The sequence below is a fragment of the Falco peregrinus genome, chromosome 7 (genome assembly GCF_023634155.1).
Source record: "Falco peregrinus isolate bFalPer1 chromosome 7, bFalPer1.pri, whole genome shotgun sequence".
Classification (NCBI taxonomy): Eukaryota; Metazoa; Chordata; class Aves; order Falconiformes; family Falconidae; genus Falco; species Falco peregrinus.
This window is the reverse complement of record NC_073727.1, coordinates 70,513,967-70,536,453: the sequence shown is the minus strand read 5'-3', so window position 1 is coordinate 70,536,453 and position 22,487 is coordinate 70,513,967. Positions and strand designations below refer to the sequence as shown.

General features: G+C 37.0%; 1 protein-coding gene across 1 annotated transcript in view; it reads left to right on the top strand.

Moving 5' to 3' along the window:
* Positions 1–22,487, top strand: part of CSMD1 (CUB and Sushi multiple domains 1) — a 1,203,943-nt gene that overhangs the window by 1,066,787 nt on the left and 114,669 nt on the right. Inside the window, exons 43-46 of the mRNA XM_013299736.3 lie at positions 8,522–8,699; positions 10,348–10,493; positions 12,839–12,919; positions 13,066–13,179. Coding sequence (XP_013155190.2) covers positions 8,522–8,699; positions 10,348–10,493; positions 12,839–12,919; positions 13,066–13,179 — 519 coding nt within the window. The remainder of the gene's footprint in view (positions 1–8,521; positions 8,700–10,347; positions 10,494–12,838; positions 12,920–13,065; positions 13,180–22,487) is intronic.

The window sequence follows — 22,487 nt, the reverse complement described above, 5'->3', positions numbered from 1 at the left end:
TTTACAATATCCTTTGAAGAGTGTTATAAAAGTGTAAAGGATGATAGTAGAATATTGTTAGCATATGTTCCATATACAATACAAAGCTAAGGTGAAAGGAAGAGCTAGAGTTACAAGCAGCATATCAAGTACTCATAGGGACTGTCTTGTCTGGAAATAATGTTGCCACTGTCAAAAATGCAGGGGGCGGGGGGGGATCTGAAATGCATATGGAAGGTATGGAATAACTGCTTGATAAAATAACTTCTGTGCAGTCTTTATAAAACAGATACACATATGACTTACTCTACTAAATGATAATGTTACTGTATTTAGTCCTAAATCTTGCTGCCTGATGATACAGATTTTTCAAAATCATTATGGTATCTTCTGCCTGTTATCTGCAATGTGCCTTATTATCTTACATATGAATAGGGAAAGAAAGTACTTTCAAGGACATAAAAAGATAAGAGAATACTACATGGTTTTTCGCTCTTCCCATTAAGGTTGACCTACAGTTTTTGCACTCCTAGAATAAAGACATTTAAGATACCAAATCCATATTCTCCCTATATTCTTATTGTTTACTAATTACAATTAATTTTAACAAACATTAATTTCTAAGATGCAATTTGAAATGTTTGTCAGGGGGAAAACACATTGGTTTGCATACGTTCTTAGAAAACTAGGTTCTTGGACTTCCAGAGAAGTTATCTCTGTTCTCCTTGAGTCTTTTTTTCACACACTGGATTTTTTATTGGTTCATTGAATGCTATTGTGATGTTAGTATTAGAGATTTTTTTTAGCTATATTTCAGTCCTTTTATTACTTTTTTTTTATTATCAAACAGTAATAGTTTCAGTATGTAATCCTATTGATAACAAGGTAAACATGGAACATTTAAAGTGTTGCTCTTTTACAGCGCGTATTTTTAGGATCCTTTTTGTAGTGGGAAATCAGAAATATCTAATAAAGTATATAAATTCAAGTTAAACTGAAAGGATGGATAAGAAAGGCAACCATTATGTCATTCACCTTTGAAAATATTCTAGCTCTTTCACTTGTATAAGAAATCAAATCAATATCACAAGTCATTCTGTTTTGCTATCCTGGCCTATAACAAAGCTCTCTATTTCTTTATGCCATGAAATTCAAGGCTTTCCTTTATGTTTGATAAGCTGCTTCACTTTCTCCTAATCAAAAAAAGTCCTGTGTGGGATCTCTCTGCTTTTGGAACATCTGGAGAAGTTAGTTTCTTTTCCTAAATCAAAGCAACAGAAGCAGCTACTCAGAGTGTCTTTGCTAGCTAACAGTACAGCACTTCAGCATTAAGGCTTCAGTAGGGCCCCTCCAAAGCCTGTGAAATTTTATGTTGAGGCACTGCCAAGCAGAATCTTTAAGTGCTTTTAGAATCCTTTAGTAACTTAGGTGCTTCATTTCAAATTTCAATACTTTTTGGTTTTATATATATCAAACACCTCTTCTTTTCTTCCTTTCTTCCTAGTCCTTGGTTAAGCTTTTTGAGTCAGATGCTTTAGCCTGATTTTGATTTCTTCCATAGCAGTGTTGTGGTGATGTATCTGCAGTGACTTATTGTCCCTCTTTTCTCATTAATTAAGCCTTGAATGAAAGTTGTCAGCTAAAGAAACAAGATCTTTTAAAATCCTCATTAATGGTTTAATAATTTAGTTTAATTTAAAAATATTAATTACAAAGTAGTAGTGTTGTGATAGAATGTAGACCTATGTATTATACAACTAAGAACTTAACATTCAACTAGTTTAGTAGCAATCTGTATATAATACATCTTAAAGGCATAGCAAACATCAAATGGCATTCCCATTGTTTTAGATGTATATAAAGTGACAACTATATTGATAGGTGTCGTGGTTTAACCACAACTGGTGATTAAATACCACATGCCACCACCTCGCCAAAACTGGGACAATAGGATAAATAGGAGCATGAGACTGGGTAAAAGATGCATAAAGGACTTTTAAGTATATCGGGTGTTTTTAGTATATGAAAATTTATTTTTCTATACCTCTCTCTTTAAATGATATTTATTAAATTTTCTTATTAAAATTAAAGTTTCTTATTTTTCTTTATTGTTTCTTATTAAAAACAGTATTCATTAAAACTGCGGGCAAGATTTTAATACATCTCTTCTGATGAAAATTTGATTAAAGATACATGGAATCAAGTAATAAACTGGTATGCTTTGTAAATTAGTTTCAGTTAGCAATCAGAGGTGTTAAAGGAAAACAAATATGTGTTCTATATCTAGGACTTTCAAAATATGTATACATTTGTTGGATTACCTTCCATGACAATTAAATCATATAGAAAAATTAGAATTGCTTCATATCCAGATGTAGTTTTTAACCCTAAGAGAGATTAAATGCCTGATAGATGCTTTCACTTTACATGTGAGAACATCACTGGATTTCCTCTAGTTTGATGGTGATTAAAAACAGCTCTTTGGTATTGGGAGGGTATGGGTTTTTTTTCTGATCTAACACCAAATGAAGACATCTTTGGAGTTGTAAAAGGACTTCAGAATACTACATAATATTCCTGAGTAGTGATGTAGATGCAGCATCAAAGGGCATAGCAACCTCTTTTTTTTCTTACTCCTTTTTACTCCCTAGAGAAACATGTTTCCTAGAAGAATGTTGAAGACACGTGAAGTCTATATTAGGAGTGGTTTAGATCTTTGTAGTACAAATTAGCATTTTCTGTTTTCTTAGATGAAGGGAGAGTAAAGAAATATTTCTTCTGTTTGAATTAACATGCAAGAAGAGAAAATATTTATAGTGACATGAAGATAAAGTCATTCTTTTCTTTGTCCCTCATCCATTTAGTCTTAATTCAGTAGTTTTGTCTTAATTTACTAACTCAAAGTCATTCCTCTCTGCTCTGTTACCAATATCTCTGTAATTCAGAATGTACGTTTGTCCTGGTTCCTTTGTTTGTGGATCCTTTCAAGCCTACCCACAGGCATCTACATTACACAACTCCACACAGGTGAGGCCTGAATGCATGCATCCCCATTGTGTGTGCAGTTGTGTACATTTATAGCTATGATTTCTGAATAAGAGCACTTTTTTAGTGTTTTGAGTGAGCATGCAGGGTTTTTGCGGTCTCTAAGGTAGCACACTACTTGCTTTCTCAAAAATTCATTTTGTACATCAAAGCTTGGTCCAGCATTGCTGAAAGAATTATGATGACATATAAATGTTTTTGCAATAAAGAAAACAAATGGTTATAAGGTCTCTGATCAGTGGAATTTGGCAGTGGGTCTGAGAAGGAAATAAATGCAAGAATTAAATCACTCTTGTACCTGTGGGCAGTGTTTTTAGAAGTTCAGATCGAAACCTTTTTGTGTAATATTGCACATACTTCAGAAAGCTGAAAGAAGTAAGAAATCTGGTAGTGCCTCAAAAAAGAAAGTTGACACTGCTTTAGAGGAAAATGTTGGGTTGTCTATGCAGTCTCCCATGGAAATCTGACAATGAATATGTAACCCATAAATGATTCATAAAAAAAGGTTTATGAATATTTGTGTGGAAGATGCGGAAAACGGGTCTCTGGCTCCAGAATATCAAAGACATAGTATTCTCCCTTCAAGCAATAAAATCATGACAGTTTCTCTGCTATTGTTATCTTTAGGCATTCTTGCTTTGCCATTGTTGCCAAAATACAAATTTGTTGCATCCAAGTTATTAAATAGGTTGCTTGAATCCTCACCAGTCTGTTAGACTTAAAATATTGATACAGGCAAAAGGAAAATGCCATAGATGTAAAGCCAAGGCTTTAATGTTATTCCAAAGAAAAAACTTAACAGTCTAATCAAAGAATTAGTAGTCCAGTTATAGTGATACTGATATTTAAAATTAGGTAATGCTAGAATGATATACAGACAAACATCTACCCCTTTCTCTGATATACACTCACTCTTCCAGTACCTGTAGGTCAGTACCTATAAGGTCAGTGGTCTCAGTCTGGGAGAAAGCCTACAAATTCATTCTGTCCAGAAAACCTATTTTTTATCTCTATCTTTTATTCAGAATTATTATACATATATATATATAAAATATTGTGCCACATCACACTGTTGTATAAAGTTAAAATGAAGTAGTAAGTAGTTACCTGATGATAATTGCTGCTACAAGCTAAAACAGGTCTCCCAACGGCCAGAACAAGTCCAGAAAAAAATTGTCTGTGGCCTCCTTTGTTAGCTTAACACAAAGTCGTGGCCTATTATTACCAATGCACCACTGTATTTACTGGGCTGCATGGCTAAGGTTCACTTGTTAAGGGCTTTTCATCCTTCCCATATCTTCTCTGTATTCCATTATTTCATTGGATTCATACTAGTAATAGAAAATTTGTTCAGTACCCTTTCAAGATTCTCATATGGACTAAGGAAAGTATCATATTGAAGATCGATCTCAAAAACATGAAGCAGCATATTTTTTTTGACTACTAGCATTAAAAATGGTCCCACTTCTGTGTTCTGTATGATCATAGTTTGATATTTTAGCCACCCAATGCACTGGTATCATATTTTCATGTATTAGTTTTTCCTAGTGAAACCAAAGATATACCATTTCTGATTTAATTAATTGTTAAAAATCCTGGACCTGGGGGAAGATAAAACAATTAGACTAGTTGGCTCTTGAAAGTGCTGGGTTTTATAAGCATTTGAACCTAAGACGGTAGAAGATGTTAAATTGCTAGAAGTCCTAAACTGATTTTTTCCAGTCTAGTTGCAGAGTTCCCACCCTTTATGCTAAAGAAAAGTCGTGGGTTTATGATTTGGTTTGGGGTTTTGCTTGGTGAGTAATATCAGGGCCATCGGTGGACAGGGCAAACAATAATAAAAAACCCTGCGAAGTGGTAGTGTTGAGGCTGGAAGCTTACCCTTCTAAGGAATCTCACTGAAGATCTGTGTTAGTGGAGTGAAAACAAATCTGATTATGGGATCAAATGAGAGAAAATGAGTATGCATGTGATGTTTAGCTAAACTGCAGGGACTTGCCAACATCGGAATGAATTAAAACACTCCTGCCCTGCACCAGCAAAACAACATTTTGCACATATATTCACTTTTTATGCTGAATTGTTGAAAATTTGAAACTTTTTCTGACAATTTTTTCTGTAATTTTAAGATTTGTGGTTGCCACCTAGAGCACTATGGCTAGAACTTAAGTACTTTTCTTCTAGGTTCTTCCCCTGAGTTGTCTGAGATCTGTGGTGTATGGTTGTCTATCTTAAGGCAGCAAACTAAGCCTGCTGCGGGCATTTCGGGCGAGCGGGAGTCAGATTCAAATACTCACAGAGTTCAAGATCTGATCCGTTTATTGTACAAACCAGGTAGACTTTTATAAGGCATTCTATAAGCGTGCAATAATGTGATTGGCTATTTTACAAGCGTATAATAATATGATTGGTTAACAGTTGTTTACTGGGAAGATTTCTGTTTCTGCTTGTTCTGGCATGTAGGCTCCTTTCTGCGGTTTCCCAGCTCCTCTTATCACGTCCCGTTGGCCTTGGTTTTATGCCAACATCTGCAATTTGCTCCTTTTTCTTCATCCCACTGTTCTGGCCATAACCTCGTCTTATCTCTTCAGTATTTTTCCACTTGCTTCAGAGTTCAGTATAATCATTCAATACAGCAAGAGCCCCAACACTAAGCCTTTGCTCTGCACAGTTCTGTGCTCACTCAGAATACAGATTTGTTGGCTTTGTGCTCTGTGATGAAAGGATGACATGGTTAAACTTCTTTCAGATTTATAATATGAACTTTGACAGTACAAGCTTATCTGTACCATGTAACGCTTCCTATATTCCCAAGCCTTTTCAAGGTGTTTTCATCCCAATGTAGATTTCCACTGATTCATTCTAGATTATGGTACTTGAGTCAGCCATTCCTACTTCTTTAAGCCAAACAATTGCACCGAGCAAGGCTTGGTATATATATACCATAAACAGTTACGGAAATTCATACAACAAAGGGGTTAAATAGTTATCAACCAGATTCTAGTATAGACATGTTGAAAAAAGAGGACACGAGCAGAATGCAGATTCAAAACTAGTCTGTCAGTGGAGGACTGTCTGAACAGAGCAAAGATTTGCATGCTTTTGGAAGCCAACCCTATTCCAAATCATATTCTCCACTGGGTAGCAGATGATCTGAAATGCATTGAAGAGCTTAATCTATATATGGGAGAAAATAAAATTAATTTATATTCATGAGATCATAGTAGAAGCTTGTCATATAGTCATGCTCCAAGACTTTGCTCCTGGGCAATCAGGTTGTCCTAAGGGTATACCATAGCTGTCTTGGCAGAACATAGCTGTCAATAAATTACTAACTAGGTTCAGGCACCTTTAGGTGGATCTTTAAAATATTTACTGTCCTTCCATGTGCAACGTTGCATCTGGATTTAGTTATGAAAGAGCATGGGAGCGCATAGTATAGTATTAATTAATTTATAAATTAGCACGTGGTCTACTGTTAGTATTTGAAAGTTTAGAAGAGTTTTTTATATGCTTTTCCCTTTCAAAAATATGTGTTTCTTCATACATGTCATTCAAAGTGCAATATAACAACATCATTCAGAGTGATTTGTTTATTGAAACTAGACCTGTTTTCTTCTTGGTTAGCCTGTTATTTCTGGTTAGTTTTCTGTCTCCTGTGATTTTTAAGGATCTTTGGAGAAACCCTAGAATCAGCTGTGTGTATTGCTTATTCTATTAAAGTTTTATTTTCTGTGACTTTTTTTTTTTCCTGAGACTTTTTATTGATTTGTCATGGCTAACAATGATATAAGATGAAATAGACTATCTTTACTAAGATACAATCAATCTGCGTTCTTCCTAGAGTATTAGACAATAATGGAGGCAAAACAAAAATGTATGCAATCATTGACAACATTAATAAATCTGTCAAAATATAGTAAACTCGAAGTATATTTAAGTATAAAACTTCTACCAGAAAAATCCTATATCTTAACTACAATTTAAGGGATTTTCCACTTGCCACTATATTAGTCTCAGGAACTGTATTTCAATGTACTAAGCATACTTGTCAAAGCAGTCATTTAGCTGTAAACATGGAGTACTGTGGAGAGAGCAATCTAGATTTCTGAGACAAAGCAATCTGAGCATGGCATAAATGTAGGGGATTAGGGAACAGTAAAAAATGGGCTCAAGTCACATTTTCATCATAGAACCATCAGAGCTGACAGACATTGCCAGCTGCCCTTGGTCTGTACATGCAAGCAGGAATCAGACAATCAACACTTCATTTTCCTTAGCCCATTTCCTTTTGTTGGGCTCCAAAGGATTGTAGTGCAGGAGCAGATGCTGTTGTATTCCAAGATGGGAAGATGTGCTAAATGTATCATACTAGCTAGTACTGATATAAGCGAAGAAAGGGAAGTGCTTAAAGCCTCCTTAACTTGTCCTAAAATCCAGTGATTATTCAAAGGATTCCTCCAAAAAGGGCCACGTGTCAGCTAGCCAGGTGATGCTCCTACCCAAATGGTATAGCAGCTTTAAACCATATGGGAAATGTGACATCCTTCTGCATTTCTCAATCCTTCTTCCTTTTCCACTTTTCTCTTTTCCCTTTTTTTTCTTTTCCTTTTCCATTACTTGTTGAACAGGGAAAAAGAAATGAAGAAGGTCTGAAAATAATAACATAAGCCTTATGGTAAGAACTAATGAGAAAAGTGCCATAGCTAGACTGAGTGCCCACAGATTAAGGTCTCACTCTAATGAGTGAGACTCATTAGTTTGCACTAATGGCCATATATCTACTCAGATCCATGCTTGCATCTGTAATCAGTCAGTTTCCCCAAACTGGGACTCAAAAGAGAGCACATTATTACATATTTACCACCCTTGAATAAGATCAACCACCTTTTCATGGCATTGATTTGCCTGGAGATTTCATTCAGCAAGTGTATGCTAATTTGTCTCTCTATCTTAATTTTATTTGTCATAAGAATTATCAGCATACAAACTGCAATGGATGTACCATCAAACTTGGATAAAACCTGTCAGAAATAAAGTATAATGATTTTGGGGTAGTGAAAGAGCAATCAGTCTTTTCTTTTTCTTTTTTCTCCCCCTACCCCCTCCCCAAATTGTGTTCCAGTTCAGTTAGGGTTCAGTTGTATGGAAAGCGTTGGTTGGTTGTTTTGGTTTTTAATCTTGAATGCAAGCCAAAGGTGCTCCTTCTTAAATCTGTGCTAACTTACTTTCAAGAATTCTGTATAAAAGCAATATTCCCAGTAGATTTTGATGGATTTTTAAAAATTAAATATGGAAGACATTGGGATAAATTATTTCTTAGAAATATCAATACTTTCTGTCCCTGAGGAGCAAGCAACCAAGGAAACATGCTGTCTTTCAGACCAAGATCATCTTGTCTTGTGGAGCTTTTAGAATTTGGGAACATTTTGATATTCCATTTGTAACATGAAAGAGTATGTTTCTCCTACTAATTATTTGTTTGTTTTCTTTTCAGCTCCTTGTGGCTATAACGTAACTGCTCAGAATGGTACAGTTTATTCCCCAGGATTTCCAGATGAATACCCAAATTCCAAGGACTGTACTTGGTTAATTGTTGTACCTCCAGGCCATGGGATTTATATCAACTTTACCTTACTCCAGACTGAACCTGTGAATGACTATATTGCAGTTTGGTATGCAACTTTTCAAAACAAAAGTGGGTTTTTTCTGGTTGATTTATCAGATCTTGCTGTCCTAAGCTACAGCCTTTGCTTAGTATTGCTTTTTAGGTTGTTCTGTGTGCTGAAGAACAGCATAAAACAAGTTCTACAATTACATGAAAAAAATAATATATATCACTTCAAGAATATTGTTTCAAAAGTATTTTGAAATGCAAATTCAGTTATCAATCAGATCTTCTTTGAACTCTGTTTTCTAAGTGAGCGCGTGTGAGGTCAAAGTGATATAACAATCTGCATTATGTTAAATTACATGTTCCATGAAGGTATAAGGCAATATAAATTAGTTGTAGCAGAACTTTTGGACATCTTCAGGCATTAACTAATTTAGGCATTAATTAAGATTTTGTTACATTTTCTTATTATTTTAATGTGGCTAACAGACATACTCTCTGTATTTCTCAAGCCAGGATTTCAGCCCTTGTACCTCTTTGTCTTTACGATTCATATTTTATGTTCCCCTTCTCTAATCTTGGATTTCTTACCCTGCAAGCCCATCTCAACATTGTGTCCTCAGGTGGAGGAAGAGGTCTCAGGGTGGTCTAAATTCTTGCATAACGATTTACTACGCTCAAGAACAGGCTTAGATGATGCTGAAGTTGTTACATACTTTCTCATCTATAGCTAATCCTGGTCCTTACTCTAGATAATGTGCAAAGTCACTTATGTCTCATATATACTACACAGTTTGGCAAAAGGACAGTTTGCATAGAATATAGGATGTAACTTCTGTGTGTCAGCTGCTCCCATATCCCAGATAGTCCACTATTCCTGTACCTATTGCTGTCTGGGGTGATTTTTTTCCCAGATAGCAATACTCAAGTCCATGTAATACAGGGAAAATCCAGTCAGTTTAGAGATTGCATGACTGTTAATGAACTGCTGTTTGACTGCCTCTGGTATTTGCATTGCCTATAAATCCAAGTCTAAAATGCATCATAGGTTGTAGTCCCTGACACATTAAATAATATTAAAAAAAAAAAAAAAAAAAAAAAAAAAAGCAAAGCCTCCACTGGTAAAGAGCTAACTGTATCAGTGACTTCTCTTTTTGCCTAAGCAATTGAGTCCTAAAATTGTGTCAGCTTTTTGAACTTGTTTGGCTGAAGTATGTGCTGAATTCCTGTATTGTTATATTCCTTCAATAAAGATTTTGAAAGAACTTTTTTACAACTTATTTTAGCTCAGTTCCCAATTGCCTGTGAATTACAAGCATGCTTTCTTTAGAGTTATTTTCTGAGGTAAATAAGGTTAGAAAAATGATAAGATTGCAAGAGCTTTCTCAATTTTATTTTATTTTCAGTTGATGCATACATGAGAATTTTTGACAGGAACAGACAGCGAAAATTTCTGTCAGCCAATAAATGTCTTGTCCACAGAAATATAAAAGCTACTGTAAAGTACTCCTGGTCTCTCAAAAAATACTCAGCTTTTAAGTTAAGAGTGTTCTGTGTTGCTGGAAATAAAAACAAAACAAATTCATTTTGAATCATTAGGAAAAAACCTTTTTACAAAAATGTAACCTGCTATCCAGAGAAAATAGACTGTTAATTTCAATGTTAAATACAGCATTTTTTCAGTTGATCTTTTATGTTTCACTTCCTAGGGATGGTCCTGACCATAATTCACCTCAGCTGGGAGTTTTCAGTGGGAACACAGCTCTGGAAACAGCTTACAGTTCCACCAATCAAGTCCTTCTCAAATTTCACAGTGATTTTTCAACAGGAGGATTCTTTGTCCTGAATTTTCACGGTCAGTTTGCTTTATATCATTAACATCTAATTGCCACAATCAGTTAATGATTTTTTAAAATATTTCTTAACTCTGTGACGTACTGAATAATCTTAAATTTACCATGATTCATGGATTTGCTACTTTTTTTAAATAGCAATACAAATTAAATTCTAAAACCATGCATCAAAAAAATCTTAAGAATGTTAATTTGTGTTTTTAAATAAACTATGTTCTATGTTAAACATTGCTATCTAATATTGAGCTTTTACTTTTAAAAATATTTTGGCCAATGTATTAGTTAACTTACTTTTAACCTTCTGTAATAAAATTCTTCACCAGCTGACCATGGTCAGAAATATTGATGGGATGCTGTGGAAGAGATGAACAACAGCTGGTATCCAGCAAAATACTTTGTTCAGAGTTACAGTCAGGGCTACAGGACATGCAAATTAGGCATCTAAATAAGAAGTGAAATGCTGAATTCTAGTTCTAGTTCTAATTCTGACTAATTCACCCAAATTATGTATATTAAATGGAAGATTGTTAGCCTTCTGGCCATAATTTAGAAAGATAGGGTGAATTAATTCACAAGGACAGGAGGAAATGCTACAGAAAGAGAGTACCTGAAGGTGTTTGTTTGCATGGAGAAGTGTTTACAAAACTGATACTCAAGAGTCTTAAATGTTTTTCTTGTCTGTGGTTTTCTCCTAAAAGAAGGGCATAAGGCATGTAACCTAAAGCACTTAACAGAGAAGCAAAAACTAAAGTGCTTGGCTTTAGCCATAATGCGGGGAACGTATAGCTCCCACATAGCAAGATAGTGCCTGAGAAGTTGGCTGTAGGGATGGTCAGTGAAAGCATTTTCCAGCCTTAAGCTGAAGGTATGTAAGCACGTAGTAAGTGTTTCAGGGTTGACTTCAGATGATAAAAAGGCAAGATACATACTCTATCACAGTACATACTGCATTATTCTAGCAAGGGAAAAAAAGAGTGAATCTGCTTCTTTTTCTCTGTTTTCTTTTCTCAAGTGTTCCCCGGAAAAAATGGTGCTATAGGTGTATATAATAATAATTACATGAATGTGTTTGTGTAGATATATATATACACAGCAGGAACCGTACAATGCATTAGTACACAGGAAAACACACATGCTTTCTCATCCTTGACCTTGGAAACTCACTGTGGATGAAAAAAAATGAAACTCTCCATGGGTGAAAAACTGTCCATGATTTTTTTTCTCCTTGTGCAATTGCTTTACAGTGATGGGCTATAGAAACTTATGTGGAAGATAAGAGCTGATTCCCAATATTTTGTGTTTCTTTAGCTTCTTGAAAACAGCAGGTGGGTAGGACCGTCAAGTTACCAGGAGAATTTGTGTTCTTGACGGTGATTTAGTTCCATGAACAGGAGAGTTTTTCTATAGTATGTACAATCTGATCACAATCTTAAATCTCTGGTTTGGAGTTTTTACCCAGAAAAGGCTTCTTCAGCTGTTGTGTTCTATTCTGTTTTAGAAACATGTCAGTCATTGTACTGGTCACCTTCCTTATGAGATTGCTCACAACTTACTGAAAAAGATTTGAAAAGTAGAAAACAGACTGTTTTAAAGGCATTCTGGTTTGTTTGTGGGGCTTTTTTTGAACTTACAAAATTATTATTACTACTACTACTACTGTGTGCTGCTGCTACTACTGCTGCTGCTGTTCCTTCTTAAAGTGAAGATATATATACCTGTATCCTGAGAGTAACTCCACGTATGCTTAAATTAACAATGAATATGACATGTCAGGTATGTGACAGGTAATTACAGATTTTCCAGGAAATCTAAATAATCTGTGATTTGTAACAATCAGCCCTATCACATGATGCAAAGGCAGACACTAGAAACTGCAGCTTTGTAGCTGCAAAAATCTCCTCATAAACATCACAACTGCATCAAATCCTACAATGGATCTATAGCTATCTAGGCAGTGTATTATACTATCTATACTGATAAATATATATATATATATTTAGATATTATAGAATCATAGAATGGTTTGTGTTGGAAGGGACCTTAAAGATCATGTGGTTCCCATCCCTTTGCCATGAGCAGGGACATTCCAATAGATGAGGTGTCTCAAAGCCTCATCCAACCTGGCCTTGAACACATCCAGGGATGGGGCATCCACAGCTTCTCTAGGCAACCTGTGCCAGTGCCCCACCACCTTTATATAATGCTGTGACATTTAACTTGGAAAATGTAACTAAGACCATGAGGTTCAGTGCAGCTTTGGTAATTTGCAAAGTGTGAATAGGAATTTTTTTGGTAAAATAATTTTTAACACACCATTATTTAACCTTTTTTTCACTTAAATTTGCAGCTTACCAGCTGAAGAAGTGTCAGCCTCCACCCACAGTTCCACATGCAGATTTGTTTACAGAAGATGATGACTTTGAAATAGGTGAAAAAATAGTATCTCCTTTTCTTTATGTTTTTACTTGAATTCTAATTACACTATTAATAGATTTCATTTTCCACCTGAGATTTTTGTATACCTCTGTTTCACGGTATTTTGGGGTTTAAGGTTTTTGTCAATAACTTTTTCAGGTGATTTTGTGAAGTACAAGTGCCATCCTGGTTTCACCCTTGTTGGGCAAGATATATTAACCTGCAAACTGAATGCACAGTTGCAGTTTGAAGGATCCTCTCCATTTTGTGAAGGTAAATATATGTTTGCATGGTCTGCATACCATTAGTATGCATCCTTTTTTATTTTCCTGTACATTAACCAAAAGATATTTGGGTGCTGTATTTTCATTATTTTTCAAAAAAAAGTTTCCATTTATTTCTTCAGTGTCTAAGAAGTGCACATGTTTTCAAATTCGTCCCTAAAATTTTTGCACAGTCTTTAGAATCAAGAGACAAGCAGCATTACCTATTTAACTATACCATTAATGAAACACTGGTTTCTAAAATTAATTTCAATTATTTAATATTGTTTCATGTCAAACAAAATATTTCTTTTCATCCCTGAATAGTTTTAAAAATATGTATTTAAATTAAGCTTCAAACTAAAGTAAGAAGTTATTCTTTCTGCTTTCACAAATATGGTGACACTGTATGTCAAAGTCACATGAAAAATATGTTCTAAAATAATAAGTGGCAAATTTAAATTCATGGAAGCACTAAAAATCTTTCAATTATTAATACTATGTTTATAATATACAGTATTTCTAACAAGAAATTTAAAAAAATGAATAGAAATAATGTTTAGATGTTCATTCATACACAGTTTGCTCATCTTCATGGAAAACAAGTATATCTTGAATATTTATACCCAGTCCTCCAAATTATGTTTTTCAACAGGTACTGTTGGTTATTTTGTCTTTAGTTTGGTTTAGTTATTTAAATAGTGGATGGCAAAAAGGTTTTGAAATATTGAAAAAGCAATGAAAAAATCATCTGTAGAATTTTGTCCTGAAGTACCTCAATTTTTTCTGGAGAAAAAAATTAATTATTGATGAGATACCATCATTGAAATTGTAAGGAAGTCAGAAAGTGATCTGAATTTATCGTATTTATAACATAGTAACCAAGATTAGCTTTGATCTATAATATCTAATTATGGATGTAGCATCTTCCATATCCATGACCACCGACAACCAAGTTTTTACTCCTCCACTTTCTTAACTTGTGTATAAAATAATCGGGATCTGTCATGGACTGAGAGACATGGATTCCATAGGAAAGGAAAGATTCAGTATTCATTTCAGGACTGTCACCATAAAATACACAAAAATAATCATAAAATTTTGTTTCTGTATCTTTCTTGATCAAATAACTCAATACTTACTGATCTATTTCTCTGTTCCCGCTGTGATATTTTAGTAAGGATTGTACTACAAATCTAGTTTTCAATTATAAATTGATAGTAACAGCAGTAACTTAACTCTTGACTGTGTCAATTAGAGTGTAAATAAAAAATGAAAGACAAAAGTAAACTGAACAATTATTGTGAAAATTACTTAGGAGCTTCTGATAATGATTAGCCGTCTGTTAAGCACGGGGGAGTAGTTTATTTCCAACAATTATTGCAGATGCTGTGGAATCTAGTAGCTTTCTCTGACGGTAGCAATGCTTGGTTCTTTGCAGTCCTTTGAGACACTGTACATTGTGGTGAGTTGACCCTGACTGGACACCAAGTGCCTACCAAAGCTGCTCTATCACCTCCCTCCTCAGCTGGGCAGGGGAGAGAAAATCTAACGAAGTCTTGTAGGTCAAGGACAGGGAGATCACTCAGCAGTTAACGTCATGGGCAAAACTGACTGGACTTGGGGAAATTTAATTTCATTTATTGCAAATCAAATAACAGTAGGGTAATGAGAAAATAAAACCAAATCTTAAAACACTTTTCCCCCCACTCCTCCCTTCTTCATGGGCTCAGTTTAACTCCTGAATTCTCTACCTCCTCTGCCTGAGTGGCACAGGGGGACAGGGAATGGGGGTTGTGGTCAGTTCATCACACACTGTTTCTGCTGCTCCTTCCTCCTCACACTCTTCACCTGCTCTAGCAAGGAGTTTCTCTCGAGGAACGCAGTCCACCAAGAACTTCTCCAGCATGGGTCCTTCCCACGAGCTGCAGTTCTTCATGAACTGCTCCAGTGTGGGTCCTCTCCATGTGGTGCAGTCTTTCAGGAGCAGGCTGCCAGCAAACCTGTTCCAGCGTGGGGTCCTCTGTCCACAGGTCCAGAGACCCTGCCAGGAGCCTGCTCCAGCATGGGCTTTCCACAGGGTCACAGCCTCCTTCAGGCATCCACTTGCTCCAGCATGGGGTCTTCCATGGGCTGCAGGTGTATATATGCTACACTGTTAACTCCATGGGCTGCAGGGGGACAGCCTTGCCTCAATGTGGTCTTCAAGACAGGCTGCAGGGGAATCTTTGCTGCAGCACCTGGAGCCCCTCCTGCCCCTCCTTCTGCACTGACCTGGGTGTCTGCAGAGTTCCTCTCACATATTCTCGCTCCTTTCTTCTGGCTGCTGCTGCATATTCCCCACCTTCTTAAATATATTATCCCAGAGGTGCTACCACCATTGCTGATGGGCTTGGCCTTGGCTTGTAGCAGGTCTGTCTTGGAGCCAGCTGGCATTGGCTCTATTGGACATGGGGAAAGCTTCTGGCATCTTCTCACAGAAGCCACTCCTCTTGTCCCCCTGCTACCAAAACCTTGCTGTGCAGACCCAATACATAGATGAATACTAATAGTTCTGTATTTAGCTCGCAGACTTTCTAGATTTTGTGATTTTCTTCCCTCTCCTGTGTTTATTATTTATTGTTTTTCAAAACTACCCTATATATTAAAGTTACTAGAATGTTACTGTTTTATAAGGTGTTCCTAATTGATTATTAGGAACATCTTTACTACACATGGGTTTTTTTCATTGAAAGGATTGAATAGCACAATTCCAGTTAAGGAGTAGGAGTAGGTTTTACCACCTAAGTTAAAGTATTTCAGTCTTGTATTATTTTAATATGAATACAGCAGAAACTTTATAGGGAGGACATAAAAATAATCTGATAACAAAAAAAAAAAAAGAAGCCATTGGAGTCCTTCCAATGAGCCTTGGAGAGACAGAAGACAATGGAACTGGAGGCATTAAAGATTCTGGCACAGTTATTTTGGACAGATGGATGAGTTTCTTTAGATAACTTGGGCTGCAACCGATTTCCTTTCTTCAAACGAGTTGTATCTTTAAATATATTTAATTTTCCTTTCTGGAAATTATTTGGTTTTATTCTTATCCAGTCTCTCCAATAACTCTTGTTTGTCTACGTGATTTATTAGTATGGACATAAATGTTGAACTGAATTCCTATTTAATGAGAACATCCTTGCTTATATTTATGAATATATTTATATCATATAAAATATTGATAAATCATTTAGATGTTGTGTTTCTAATCATCATCTTTGTGGTGTTTACTTTTAGATAAATATATGAAAAGTACTCAGGTTGCACTCTGAAAACCTAAGTGTCTGTATGGGATAAATACATATTCCTGAATCAGACCAGAAATCCTAAATACCAGACTATTTATGGAGTATTCAGTCTCTGGCACTGGCCAGTAATGATTTTCTAATGAAGGACATAAGATCTTTGCAAGCGTGTAGCTAATTAAGGCCTCCACCCAGCTGTAGCTAAGCCACTCCTAAGCTAGCAATGTTTTTTGTATTTTGAATCCTGTAGGGCTGTTTCTTCAGTGGATATATTCAGTTCCCATTTTGAATCCATGTAAATGCTTTAAATCCACAAAATTTTGTGCAGGAAGTTGCACAATATATTTATTTAATATGTGAAGATGTTTCTCTGTCTGCTTTGAACTTGGCACCTGATGTTTTCGCTTCATGTCCTCTAGTTCTTATGAGGAAAAAGACAGTAATGATTTGTTCTCTATTCAATATTTATGGCATGATGCTATAGACCAGAAGATATTTAATACCTTTAATTATTCTTGTCATCCTTCTCCAATACCATTTCCAATTCTACTCTTACTTTTTTTTGAGGTGATGCGGTAATACTATCTGATCCTAATAGAACTGGGAAAAAATGCTACTTGCTATGTAATTTGCATATTGCATTTCAAACTAATTTTTTTACTGCCTTCTTATATTTCTGCATTTTACCTGTAGTTCATGATTGTTTACATTGTCCTTTTGGATCAGCTTTACATTTTTTAAAGATGACAGAAAACTTCCTTCTCTTCAGCTGTGCCACTGTGTTGTACGAGGCAAGAAATATATTTATACGGTAGAAGGCCAGGTTCTAGGATACTATATACAAGTATGATAACTTATCTGACAGGCAAAAATAATCAATCTTAGTGACCACTTTTACATCATTTTGAATGGAGAACCTCCAGAGCAGCTGTAATTGAACCACATAATACTTTTCTTATACTGCCCTTTTGCTTCCTAACTGGTCTGTCTTGGGATATTATAATGCTTGGTACCATGATAGTTTGCCAGGTATTGTCTAATGTGCAGAGCCCTAGGCACCCTACATAACACAGTCTTAATGTGCATGAATTTATATTTATCAGTAGTTGACTATTTGTGACTTGTGTTTATACACTTGGAATCTCTGCTTTGATCCTATCTGTATATCCTCTTGCTACAAATTTATTTCCTTTTTAAATTGCTTTTGGGAAATTTAGAGATGTAAAATAAAGCATGATGAGCATGACAACAGCAAGAAATACTCCTGTATTAGTCACAAAATTTGACATACTAAAACAGGTAATTGGCATTCACTGTAAAGTAGAGATCTCTAATCTGGCTGCTCAAAACACTTTAATTGGAGAGGTGATGTGATAATATTATCCTAGTGTGCTGATGATATTTCTGAATCAAAAGTGAAATCAAAGATGGAGACATCAGAAGTAGTATTAGAGTTAAGTCAAGAAGCTTAGTCAGGCCTTCCTCAAAACAGCCAAATCAGATTTCTCCGAAAGCCATGTTAGGTAATATGTTTTTCAAAACAAGGAAATGATAAGTGTGTTATTCTGTCCTGCAGAATTCCTTTTCTTTTGACACTGCCTCACCACACGCAATGACATGCAACTGTCTAACATAAAGATCTTTGTTATTTCCTGTTGTTTTTTTCTGTAAGCGTTGCCTATATGTATGAATTTATGCAAACTAACAAGTAACTGCTCAGAATCGACATGTGCAACAATATGATTAAAAATGAATGTAAAATAGATTGTCTATGTCCTCCAATATGTCTAAAGCAGTTGTTCTGGGCTTTTTAAATATTTATTCCAGTTATCATTCCAAAGCATTGTACAATAGCTAATTTTCAGTTTCATGGGATATACTTAGAAGTAAATGATAATTACATATTTTCCTGGGCTCAAGAGTCTAATTCTGTGTTTTGCAGCTCAGATTTTCTTGATTGGTAAACTTCACATCAATACCTAAACTTCTAAATGTATAGGGAGTGGAATCACTCTGTAACTTAGGTGACAGAAGACAGTCCAGGAGGTATTAAATAAAATACTGAATAATATGATGTTAATGTGTTAATTGATTAACAAATACAAGAAACAGTATTAACTGTGGAATACGTATGCCTCAACGGAAGCAATTTGTCTGACATTGTATTTAGTAGTATTTTGTTTGAAATATCCTGGTAAAGGTGAGAGCTAATATGGAAAAAAAGGGTCCAAACTGCAGATTTTTGTTGACACCCGTTGATTGCATAATACCAAGAAAATAGCAATATGGAGTTTATTATTATTCAAATTAGAAATATTAGTTGTTAGCGGTACTGGAAGATGGATAAGCCATTGGTTTTATAGAGCAAGGTGAATCAGTCTCACTGTCTCAGTATCTCAATTTTATCTCTTTAAATATATGTTAACCATAGTTAACCTTGTTCTCACCAACGAGGAAGAGCTCATGGAGAATGTGAAGCTCAAGGGCAGCCTTGGCTGCAGTGACCATGAAATGGTGGAGTTCAAGATCCCTAGGGCAGCAAGGAGGGACCACAGCAAGATCACTGCCCTGGGCTTCAGGAGAGCTGACTTTGGCCTCTTCAGGGATCTGCTTGCTAGAGTGTCATGGGATAAAGCCCTGGAGGGAAGAGGGGCCCAAGAAAGCCAGTTAATATTCAAGGATCCCCTCCTTCAAGCCCAGGACCAATGCATCTTGACAAAGAGGAAGTCAGGGAAAAGCACTAGGAAGCCTGCATGGATGAAAAAGAATGAACAAGCCTAAAGAGGGTGGGAGTGAGGATAGGTAGCCTGGGACAAATAGAGGGAAATTGCCCAAGCAGCCAGGGAGCTAAAGCTCTGATATCAGTAAATCAGGCCAGGTGCATTAAGGGCAACAATAAAAGATTCTATAGGTATTTTGGTGATAAAAGGAAGACAAGTGAAATTGTGAGCCATCTCCAGAAGCAAGCAGGAGAGCTGGTTACCTGGGACATGGAAAAGGCTGAGGTGTTCAATGACTTTTTTGCCTTGGTCTTCATGGATGAGTGGCCCAGCCATACCACCCAAGTCACAGAAGGCAAAGGCAAGAACGGGGACAATGAAGAACTGTAGGAGAAGATCAGGTCCAAGACCATCTAAGGAACCTGAAGGTGTACAGCTCCATGGGACCTGATGAGATGCATCTCATCAGGGTCCTGCTGGAACTGGCAGATGAAGATCAAATCATATTTGAGCAGCCATGGCAGTCTGGTGAAGTTCCTTCCCATGGACTGGAAAAGGGAAACATAACCCCCATTTTTAACAAGGCAAATAAGCAAGACCTGGTGAAGATGAGTTTGCTAGGGATACATTGTGCCTGACAAATTTGTTGGCCTTCTACAATGGGGTTGCAGTGTAGGTAGATGAGGGAACAGCAACTGCCATCATTTACCTGGACTTCTGCAAAGCACTTGACACTGTCCCAAGTTGCATCCTTATCTCTGGAGAGACATGGATTTGATGGATGACCACTCAGTGGACAATGGATTGGCTGGATGGTTGCACTCAAAAGAGTTACAGTAATGGCTTGATGCCCAAATGGAGACCAGTAATGAGTGGTGCTCCTCAGGGGTCTGTATTGGGACCAGCACTGTTTAACATCTTTGCCAGTGACATGGATCCTGGGATCAAGTGCACCCTCAGCGTGTTTGCCAACAACACCAAGCTGCGTGGTGCAGTCAACACACTGGAGGGAAGGGATCTCATCTAGAGGGACCTAGACAGGCTTGAGAGGTGGGCCTGTGTGAACCTCATGAAGTTCAACACGGCCAAATGCAAGGTCCTGTATGTGGGTCAGGTCAGTCCCAAGCACAAATACAGGTTGGGCAGAGAATGGATTGAAAGCAGCCCTGAGGAGAAATACTTAGGGGTGCTGGTGGCTGAGAAGCTCAGCATGGCCTGTCAATGTGTGCTTGCAGCCCAGAAAGCCAACCGAATCCTGGACTCTATCAAAGGAAACGCAGCCAGCCAGTTAAGGGAGGCGATTCTTTCTCTCTGCTCTTGTGAGATGCCATCTGGAGTACTGCATTCAGCTCTGGAGACCCCAAGATAAGGACATGGACCTGTTGAAGCAAGTCAAGTGGAGAGCCACAGATATGATCAGAGGGTGGGAGCACCTCTTCTATGAAGACATGCTTAGAGAGTAGGTGTTGTTCAGCCTGGACAAGAGAAGGCTCCAGAGAGACTTTATTGCAGCCTCCCAGTACCTCAAGGGGGCCTACAGTAAAGCTGGAGAAGGACTTTTTACAAGGCCATGGAGTGATAGGACAAGGGAGAGTGCCTTTAAGCTGGAAGAGGGTAGATTTAGATATGATATCAGGAAGAAATGCTCTACAGTGAGGGAGGCAGACACTGGAACAGGTTGCCCAGAGAAGCTGTGGCTGCCCCATCCCTGGACGTGTTCAAACCAGGCTGGATGGGGCTTTGAGCAACCTGGTCTAGTGGAAAGTGTCCCTGCCCATGGCAGGGGGCTGGAACTAGATGATCTTTAGGGTCCCTTCCAACCCAAACCATTTTATGATTCTATGAGTCTTGTAAAATGTACAAGTCTAGTTTCCACCCTAGAGAATAAGTCATGTAATCAGCAGCTAAGGTATACTGGGGGGAGGTGAGCGAGTAATTCATTATGGTGGAGAAAGAGAGCCAGCAAAGGCTAAGAGGATGAGCGTTGCCAATTTGCTACATAACCCCTCAGTGCAGCCAGCCTCCCAAACTGTAAAGAAGTAATACACTGTCTGCCTTCCCATGTCCCTGAACTACTCTAGAACGATTCCTCTTATAAGTCCCTGTGGTATGTCTCCTGTGGATGGTTGAGGCTGGAAGGAACTTCTTGTCCAAGGACTCTTAGCCATAGGAAGTGAATCTTGGCTATAAGAAGAGTTAGAGCTATAGCTTGCTGTGTAAGGAGATTTGGCCACTTCTGCTCTAGCACAGGAGAGGCAGTGAGGTATTTACAGCTTAGAAAGACATAAGTGTTTCTTTTTTACGTGAATTTTTTGCTCTAAGAATATGCTGAGGGAGGCTTCACAAGACACTGCGTTTGTCTCAGTACCACAGAAAAAAATTCCATATCCTCTTTCCCCCTTTGTGTTACTATGTGCACTGATTTGTATTAGAGAGATGTGTTTTTTTTCACAAAAACGGTACTACTTCTTTTTGGAAATTGTAACTCCAGTAAGTGAATACAATAGAATATATGGAAGAAAGAATTCCTACAGCAATCCTGCATTGATCTGTTTCTTGTTGTGTACATGTGATGATTTTTTCAAGGAAAACCGTTAAGCTATTGATTTTTCCTATTCACCCACCAAAAAAAAATGTTCTTAATTGCAAAACAACATCATACTTTTCCTCAATTATGAGAGAAGGGCATGAAGAAACATCTGCAAAAGGCACATTTTGCCCTGTGGTAAATTAGTTTCAGGTCCCTTCTCTAAGAGTCAGCTGTGAGGAATGAGAAAGCTAGCAGCACTCTTTCTCTGTTATTGATAACTTCTACCTGCTTTTTAAAAGAACAAAGGTTTTGTTGTTAGTTTTTCAAACATAGCAAACAGGCTAGTTCCTTGACTTTTTTTCTGCTTCTGTTTTTGTCTCTGATGTCCCTTGTAAGAAAAAATAGATGATCTAAGAGCAAAGCAGGTAAAAGAAAAAGGCAGGAAAAGTAATTTCTGTGGGGTTTTAATATTTTTTTTTTTTTTTTCTTCTTCCTGGAATTTCCTAGTCCTGTCTCTCTTTCTTTTTGCAGACTGTTTTTACAGTGGGAAATTCTCATCTGGAACATTGTTGGAGGTTTCTGAGACGCTCACAGTCAAGGTGTCTGTGCTTTCTTGGGTCGATTTTCTGTCTTCCTATTCTATGACATCTTTTTTTCCCAAAGGAAACTAGCAATTTTCACTTCTCTGGATTGGTGACTTTCCTCTAATTTATCATTGCATTTATTTCCCTGGCTCCATTTCTTTCATATTCTTGCAGTGAGTTTCTTGAGTTAGTGAAGAGTA